The 9,390-nt window shown below is 43.5% G+C and overlaps 1 protein-coding gene across 1 annotated transcript in view; it reads left to right on the top strand.

Annotated features, from left to right (window-relative positions):
* The window catches only part of SRPX2 (sushi repeat containing protein X-linked 2), a 36,071-nt gene that overhangs the window by 6,010 nt on the left and 20,671 nt on the right, over positions 1-9,390 (top strand). The window contains exon 3 of the mRNA XM_059386294.1: positions 1,123-1,203. Coding sequence (XP_059242277.1) covers positions 1,123-1,203 — 81 coding nt within the window. The remainder of the gene's footprint in view (positions 1-1,122; positions 1,204-9,390) is intronic.

The raw sequence follows: 9,390 nt of genomic DNA, 5'->3' as shown, positions 1-9,390 counted from the left end.
CCCCCCCCCCCCCCCCCCCCCCCCCCCCCCCCCCCCGCCCCGCACCCGTGCCTCCTCCTCTAGAGGCAGACCAGCTTGTGGTCTGAGTGTTTACAGGGGCCAAAGGACTCCAGCACTAAAACCCAGCCCTATCCTGAAAGCATACCCTCTCCTGGAAATGAGGAATTGCTTTCTGACTCCGGCATGGCTGGCTGCTGTACTCCTGGGCATGCGAAAGGGCTCAGAGAGGCTGGAAAGAAAGCTTCCGGAAACTTCATTCTGGGAAGGACTAAGTTGTATTCCAATTAGTTTGTATTCATGACTGATTTCCTGCCGTCTGGTGGAACACACTGTTTAGTCTCCCAGACAGCCGCAGACCTGCCTCCACCAGGGACTGGGCCACTTAACAGAATGGGGCTGGATTGGGAATGTTCTAGCTCAGCAGCTCCCTGCTAAAGCTTCTGCTGATTAGAGGAACAGGACATTTCTCCAAAGGACTCTGCTTTCTTTTTGCTCCAAACTAGGACAAACTGCTGGAGACAAGAAACTACACTCATTCCCTCTTGCCTTTTGAACCCTCCTTCTGTTTGTCATGCTACCCCTGGCAATGACAACCAAATGGCAAAAAGGTGGTGCTCTATGGGCTAGTGGGAGATTGAGGAATTGTTTCTCTCTGAGGAATATGAGCAGGCCTGTCACTAGTGGGAAGACTCTTACTCAGATTATTTTTCTCCTCCTACCTGGAAAAACAGGCCATCTTCAGAGCTTGGTCATCAGTATCTCACCAAGACCCTGTGTGTTACATCAAAGAAATTGGTCTGTTATAGTTTCCACTGGTAAGACTGATGGATAGTCAAGAAGTTCATTTTTTTTCTTTTGAATGGAAGTTTCTTGTGCTACCTGTAAGTCACTCCCCACCCCCCGAACATGAGCTCTCCTTCTATGCACCTGGGATGTTGAGATTTATGTACAATAGTTCTGCTGCCTTACAAGGCAAAATTTTCCCCACTAAATATCCAGCTGCTGACTCCCTCATGGAGTGCCATGTCCTCAGGAAGGAACCAAGTTGGATAGGGGGAAAGGTTGGGAAGGACTTGAGCAAGATTTTAGTGTGTCATCTTGGTATTTTCTTCCTCCTTCTAGGTTCAGGCTACTACCCAGATGAAAGCTACAATGAAGTATATGCTGAAGAGGTCCCACGGGCCCCTGCCCTAGACTACCGAGGTAAACCTCCCTATTTCTCAGGCCTAGACCCTCCCTGAAGCATCCTCACCCAGCTTTGCTCACATGTACCAAACAAAACTGCTGCTCAGGGAATCAGGGGCTGTGATTTCCAATCATGAACTTGGTTACTGACTTGCTGTATGACCTTAACTTTTTAGCACTAAGGTTACCCATTTATTATTAATCATTAAGTATTGACTGAATACCTACTGTATGCCTAATCCTGTGCAGGGTAAGCCTGTGGATGATTCAACATCTAAGGTAAGGTTTTGTCCTCCTCAAGGAGCTTACCTTTTTCTGGGGGCTGGGTGGGAGTGGGGGATGGGTGAGAGGGCAATAAAATTAGCACATGTAGGGCAAGTAAGTGTGAAACTATGTGGCAGCAGTAAATGCACTAAGAGTTAAGAAAAAGAAGTCAGGGGAGGAATCATGAAAGATGATGTTTAGGTTAGGCCTTGAATGGTGTGTGAATTTTGAGAACTGGAGAAAGGAGGGGAAGGCGTTCAGTGAAGCAGTTGGCCACAGATAGAGAGGTAAGAACAAAACAGAGGAAGGAGCTAAGAAGAAACCAGTCTGACTGGAGGAGATGGGGTGTGGAGGAAGTAGGGGAAAAGTATAAAGAGTAAGACAAAATTAGGAAAGGCTCCATGATCTAAGGACCTCTCTTAGGTCAGGCAGGAGAACTATCTGTGAAGAATGCTGAATAGGGAGGGACTCCTAAATTAGAAAGCAAGTTAGACCAGGTGATATCTAGTATCTCTTCCATTTCTAAGATTCTTTGTTTCTATGCTATGCAAGCCAGGCAGAAGAGTTTAGCTGTTGTACTTGGAGTTATAAGGAGCTGTCATATGTCTTTGCACAGGGGGTGGCATGGTAATGATAATTTCAGAATATCAACCTTGTTATTGTGTACAGAAGTAGGGGTTCAAGAAGGGGAGATCCTGGGTCAGGGAGACTCTTCATTACATGAATCAGTAATTGTAACATTGGTCAGAGATGATTGAGGGTAGTGGCTAAGAAATGGAGAGTAAGGATGAACCCCAGAGATGTTTCAAAGAAAGAGATAACAAGATTTGATTCAGATGTGGTGTACCAAGAGGCTAAGAAACAAACAGATACCTGAAAGCATCTATTCTGAATACCTGGGAGAACTGTAAGACCCCTCTCAGAAAGACAAAGTTAGAAAGGAAAATTAGTTTGGGGAAGGTACCCTATAAGCAGTGGGAAGTAGGAAGATGGAACTTAGATGGATGAGCTGTCTGCGAGACCAGAGGGCCAAAAGTCAGAGCCTCAGAGGACATTTACAGATGTGAGTAGGAGAAGAGAAGCCAACAAGGGAAAAAGAGATAGTTAGAAGTCAGCCCTGTAGAAGGAGATCCAGGTAGAAGTTATCATATTACAGAAGCCACATGAGAAGAGAGTTTTAAGGAAAGGGAAAAGAATGAGGTATCTACTGTGTCAAATATTGCAGAGAAAAACTGAGTGTATTTCAAACATTATACTTGGCAAGAAGAAGGTAAATGGTAGGAAAACTACTTGGAGCTAGTTTCTCAAGAAATGATCAGAGCTTTGGGTTTCTCTATGCTTCTTTCTAGCTACCTTCTGCCTATCTTCTTGCTGCCAAATGGTCCACACCCACTGCTTTGTTGCCTTTGCTTCCACTGACTCCTAAACTCTGTGAGGTCTGTTTCCCACTCACCCACAAATACCATGCAGAAACAACATTCCTTGAAGATCACAATTCTTTCCAATGTCTAGATCATATGGCCCTTTCTGAAACTTCAATCTCTCTAGTCTCTTGGCAGCAATGAGCAAAACCCTCTCTTCTTACCCTCCCCCACCCCCACATACTTGGGCTCCATGCCATTTCACTCTTCTGGTCATAGCTCAAGCCAAGAAAGGAGATAGGCTCTCTAGAGGTGACAAGAGACAATGAGGCATGGATCTGAACTTTATACAACCCTGACATGTCTCCTGATTACCCAGATAAGATCTTCAACAGCTACTGGAAACTTCCATCTAAAGTTATCTAAAACTAAATTCTTTCATCTTCCCTGAAAAAGGCTCAACCACTGACCTTCCTGCTTTGGATAATAATTCCATTGTACTAAAAAAAAAAAAAAAAAAAAAAAGACTCAATGGCATTTTTGTTTGTTTCAAGTTTTTATTTAAATTCCAGTTAGTTGGGGTGTCTGGGTAGCTCAGTCAGTTAAGCCTCTCTTTTTATTTTTTATTTTTTGTTTAAGATTTTATTTATTTATTTGACAGAGAGAGATCACAAGTAGACGGAGAGGCAGGCAGAGAGAGAGAGAGAGAGAGAGAGAGGGAAGCAGGCTCCCTGCCGAGCAGAGAGCCCGATGCGGGACTCGATCCCAGGACCCTGAGATCATGACCTGAGCCGAAGGCAGCGGCTTAACCCACTGAGCCACCCAGGCGCCCCTCTTTTTATTTTTTTAATTTATTTAAAGATTTTATTTATTTATTTGATGGAGAGATAGCACAAGTAGGCAGAGCAGCAGGCAGAGGAAGAGGGAGAAGCAGCCTCTCCACTGAGCAGGAAGCCCAATGCAGAACTCCATCCCAGGACCTGGGATCATAACCTGAGCCGAAGGCAGATGTTTGACTGACTGAGCCATCTAGGTGCCTCTAAGCATCCAACTCTTGATTTCAGCTCAGGTCATGATCTCAGGGTCATGAGTTTAAGCCCCACATTGGGCTCCACACTGGGCATGGAGCCTGCTTAAGATTCTCTCTCTCCCTGTCACTCTGCCCCTACCTGCCCCCGACTCGTGCTCTCTCTCTCTCTCAAAAAATAAAATAAAATAAATTCCAGTTATTTAACATATTGTGTAATATCAGATCCAAGAGTAGAATTCAGTGACTCCTCACTAATATACAACACTCAGTGCTCATCACAAGTGCCCTTCTTTTTTTTTCTTTTTAAAAATTTATTCATTATTTTAAAGAGAGCATGCATGCAAGTGGAAAGGACAGAGGGAGAGGGACAGAGAATCTCAAGCAGACTCCATAGTGAGCACGGAACCGGATGAAGGGCTAGATCCCTCAACCATGAGATGATGACCTGAGCTGAAACCAAGAGTCACACTTAACTGACTATACCATCCAGGTATCCCACAGCAAGTGCCCCTCATACCACCCATCACCCATTTAACTGAAACCCCCCCCCCCCCCCCCCTCCTCTCTGGCAACTCTCATTTTGTTCTCTATAGTTAAGAGTTTTTTTTTGTTGTTGTGCCTCTTTCTTTCCCCCCCAAAATTATTTGTTTCATTTCTTAAATTCCACATATGAGTGCAATCGTGTGGTATTTGTCTTTCTCTGAATGAGTTATTTCCCGTAGCATAATACACTCTAGCCCCACCCACATTGTTGCAAACGGCAAGATTTCATTCTTTTTTGATGGCTGAATACTATTCCATTGTATATACACACCACAACTTCTTTATCCACTTGTCAGCTGATGGACATTTGGGCTCTTTCCATAATTTGGCTATTGTAAATAATGCAGCTATAAACATCAAGGTACATGTGTCCCTTTAAATTAGTATTTTTATATCCTTTGGGCAAATACCTAGTATGCACCTGCTGGATCACAGGATAGTTCTATTTTTAATTTTTTGAGGAACCTCCATACTGTTTTCCAGAGTGGCTCTGTCAGTTTGCATTCCCACAAACACTGTAAGAGGTTTCCCCTTTCTCCATCAATGGCATTTTTTTTATATAATTTTTTATTTTTTTTTATAAACATATATTTTTATCCCCAGGGGTACAGGTCTGTGAATCACCAGGTCCACACACTTCAAAGCACTCACCAAAGCACACACCCTCCCCAATGTCCATGATCCCACCCCCTTCTCCCAAACCCCCTCCCCCCAGCAACCCTCAGTTTGTTTTGTGAGATTAAGAGTCACTTATGGTTTGTCTCCCTCCCAATCCCATCTTGTTTCATTTATTCTTCTCCTACCCACTTAAGCCTCCATGTTGCATCACCACTTCCTCATATCAGGGAGATCATATGATAGTTGCCTTTCTCTGCTTGACTTATTTCGCTAAGCATGATATGCTCTAGTTCCATCCATGTTGTCGCAAATGGCAAGATTTCATTTCTTTTGATGGCTGCATAGTATTCCATTTTTAATAGTCTCTTTTCCTCATCACTTCTCACCATTCACCAAGAACTATCATTTCTTTATTACTCCATGGGATTAAAACTTTTATTACCTCACACAGGGATAATGACAATTGCCTCCTAACTGGATTCTCAGATTCATGTTTTTCCCTTCCCCAAACCTAGTGGCCCGCTGTGACCACTTTTTTTCCCCCCTTAATCCACTTAGCTTGTGGTACCCACTGGTACTATTTCTAACAGAATTTGGCCTCAGTCTAGCTGCCCAGACTGGGAATTCATTACCCTTTTTCCCCACATGAAACCTATGTATGCTTCAACCAGATTAGTAGAACTCTACTCTGGTCCCTGATGGCTTTAGCCCACACTGAGCTTTCCCTCATCCATTCCCTCATTTCCTTGCACTCATTTATTCAATAAATATCTTCTGAGTACCTACTATGTACTTCCTCTGAAATAAATATTTATTGTGCGGACCACTCATTTGGCATTCATTACGTGCTGCCCCTTGGGTTTGCTTTTTTGTTACCCTCAACAAAATAATTACCTGTTAACAAAAGAAGCCATGTGTGATACCCCTGCAGAGCTATGTAAAAAATAGTGCTTGAGAAATGTTTGCTAACTGGTTGGCATCCTGGGAACAGAACCCAGATTGTAGTTGAAGGGGAAAAGCAACAAACAGGGGTCTGGCAGCCCTAAGATTAATATTAACCTGCATCATTGGTTATTTTTAAATGTCATAAAGCTCCTTAGAAAAATGTAAGTGACATGGTGGCCTTTGGCCTTGGGGTCAAGTGTCTCATGGCTTTTTCTGGAACTTAATCTCAGGACATAAAACTGAGTGAGGTTATCACTGTTAAGCAGCTTGGGCATGGCTGGGAAAATACAACCCAAGATCCCAGCCTCACTTGTAAGGTCTTTGCGTTTTCACACTGGCTCTGCAATTGTAGTGAGTGGGACTTTCTGTTAAAAAAAAAAAAAAATCTGGCAGCAACGTCTTGTTGCTTGAAGCAAAATGAGCAGGCAGCTCACACCCAGACACTGATTTAGGAAATATTCCCAGGGCTAGATATATTTTACACAGGCAATTTCATATGGTTCTTAGAACAGCCCTAGGAAACCGGTTTAGTATCCCTATTTTACAGAACAGGAAACTTAGCTCAGAGAAGGTAAATTTAGAGTGCAGCAGAGCTCAGAGGTGGCAGAGTGGGAATCGAGACCCAGGTGGGTCTGTCGGACTCCAAAACTGCGTTCATCCCATCTCTTTCATCATAACATAACCCATCATTTAAAAAAAATGAAGATTACAAAAAGGAGCAGAGTTAACTAGTAAAAACCAGATCATGATTTTAGAGCCAGCTGACCATGTAGTTTGGTGCCATTTTGGCTAATCCTGAACTTTCTTTCATTCCCTTATCCCGCCTCTTAGCGTGGAGTCAGAAACCCTTGTCTGAAGGTTACTGCCCATTCTCCGGGGGCACCGCTTTTCCACTATATTGCTTCAGCCCTAGACAAAGTGGTAACTCTGCCTGGGTAATCTCAAGATAATCACAGATGAGGCTTTTTCACCTCTGTTGTCAGCACTTTGTTTTCTTCTAATCCCCAAAAAGAGATAGGCAGACAGCTGCACAGAGAAGAGGACATGGGTCTGAGTTTCAAGTCCCAGCTCCTCTACCTGCCAGCAATTTTACCCTGGACCAACACATATTGTGTGCCAGCTGTTGTGCTGTGTATTTTATTAATGTTATTCCATTTAAATAAATTGTATGCATGCTATGTAGTGATATGGAATGGTCTCTGAAACACATTGTTAAGTTTATTTTTAAAAGCATTGGTGGGAACAGTAGCATAACACACTACTCTATGTGTTAAAAGGAAGGGGGTAGGGACTCCTGGGTGGCTCAGTCGGTTAAGCGTCTGCCTTCAGCTCAGTTCATGATCCCAGAGTCCTGGGACTGAGCTCTCTCTTGGGCTCCCTGCTCAGCGGAGAGTCTGTTTCTCCCTCTCCTGCCCCTACTCCTGCTCATGCCCTCGCTCGCTCACTCTCTCAAATAAATAACTTTTTTTCCCAAAAATTTAAGGGGGGGTAAAAAGAATCTAGAACAATATATGCTTTATATGCATAAAGAAACAACAGTGGTTTTTTATGGGGGGACTAAGTGGGAGTAGACTTGGGAGCAGGGTTGGGAGGGAGACTTTTCACTATGTAAGTTTTTATACTTTTTGTGTTTCAAATCATGTGACTATATTATCTATTCAAAAACATAAATTTATACTTCCAAATAGTAGCCTAATGCACTGTAGCGGCAGATATTGTGATTAGAAAAAAAAGATAGGCTTTAGAGCCAGACAAAGCGTGGGTTCGAATCCCAGCTCTGCCTGATACTTGCCGAGGGACTCCGGACAAGTTACTTCCCCATCTGCAAAACAGGGATGAACACCTATCTAACTCACAGGGCTGTTGCAAATTGTATGAAATGATGGATGTGAAAATTAAAAAAAATATGTGTGCATTGTGCCCAGCACATGGTAGCTACTCAGTAATGGCTAACACGTTTCCTACCGGACATTTTTGCCATGCAATTTTTAGCCTCATCCTTAGTTTTAGTTTCCCATCAGCATTCTTTGGGTACAGTTGTTGAACTGATTGTAAATTTCCACAACCATACTGTCATGTCTCCTATACGTATGTCTTACATTTAATCCACATCAGCAGCCTGAAAGGCACTGTCACGTGCCTCACTTCCATGTCGTGTGCCCACCATTTACCTTGCTCTACCAGTCTGGTGACTCTACCCAAAAAGGAAATGAGGTCCGTTTGGAATTACTTGCTCTTCAGGGCACCTGGAGATAACCACTTTTCTTTCTAACTGCTCAGAAGCCTATGTTTAAATATTCTAGAACCCGCTTCTGTCAGCCCCATCGGCCTCACCAGGCTATGGTTCCCAGAGGTTGCCTTCCTCCTTCAGGGTCTAATGTACAACACTGTGACCATAGTGAATAATAATACTGTGTTGTGTACTTGAAATTTGCTAGGAGACTGCATCTTCAGGGTGGTCACTATGAAAAAAAATGGTAACTGAAATTATGGATGTGTTCATCAACTTGATTGCAGGGATCATTTCACAATGTATATGTATATTAAAACAGCATGTCATATACCTTAATATATATATATCATTTTATTTGTCGATTGCACCCTTAATAAAACTGGGTGAAAACAAAATTGGGATAGTGTTTTTGCTCTTTTCCAGCCCTCCCATGTGTTTTCTTTATGCTAAGAATCCACTGGGCCAGCAAATGTGAACTTACTTGCAATAAGGAGGCCCTCTTTTACCATCTCAGCGTTTATCCTGAACTTTGTAGTTCCTTTTATTGAGCTTGCTGGTTCCATTCATTGCAATCTGGTGTGTATTTTCCTTGGCAGAATACAGGCGAGCAAGAGAACGGGAGTGATTGTTGGGGTCCCGGCCTCCCATGTGGAGTAGTTGTGTGGTGACATAATCAACAGCTCTGGAATTATAGTGCTGAAGATACTTGCTGTAATTTGGAGACGGGGTCCCCAGATGGCAGTCGTGTATCACAGGCCTGGGCTCAAAACTAGCACTGGAAGCCACAAGCGTGTTGTTGTTTAGAGGATAGTTTTTCCACACTGTCATCTGTCTTCATTCACCAGCTGCTCTCAGGCAGATGTTCCTGGCCTGTCTCTGTTCCTTTAGCTCCTGATGTGCTTTTGCTTAATGCCCCTCCCCTCTTTTTTTGTCCCAGGATTCGGGAACCAAATGAGCTCTTCCAGGGCTTTAGCCTTCCCAACCCCAGGCTAAAAGATCTGTGTAATCCTAATGTATGACTCCCTAGGCATGTGGCCGTCTGCCTGTTTAGATGTGCTCCTTTAAAATCTGAACCCACGGAGGAGTCAAGATGGCGGAGAAGTAGCAAGCTGAGACTGCTTCAGCTAGCCGGAGTTCAGCTAGATAGCTTATCTAAAGATTGCAAACACCTGAAAATCCATCGGCAGATCGAAGAGAAGAAGAACAGCAAT

This window comes from Mustela nigripes, chromosome X (genome assembly GCF_022355385.1).
Source record: "Mustela nigripes isolate SB6536 chromosome X, MUSNIG.SB6536, whole genome shotgun sequence".
Classification (NCBI taxonomy): domain Eukaryota; kingdom Metazoa; phylum Chordata; class Mammalia; order Carnivora; family Mustelidae; genus Mustela; species Mustela nigripes.
Note: the sequence above shows the minus strand (reverse complement) of the source record. Positions and strands in the feature narration are given on the sequence as shown.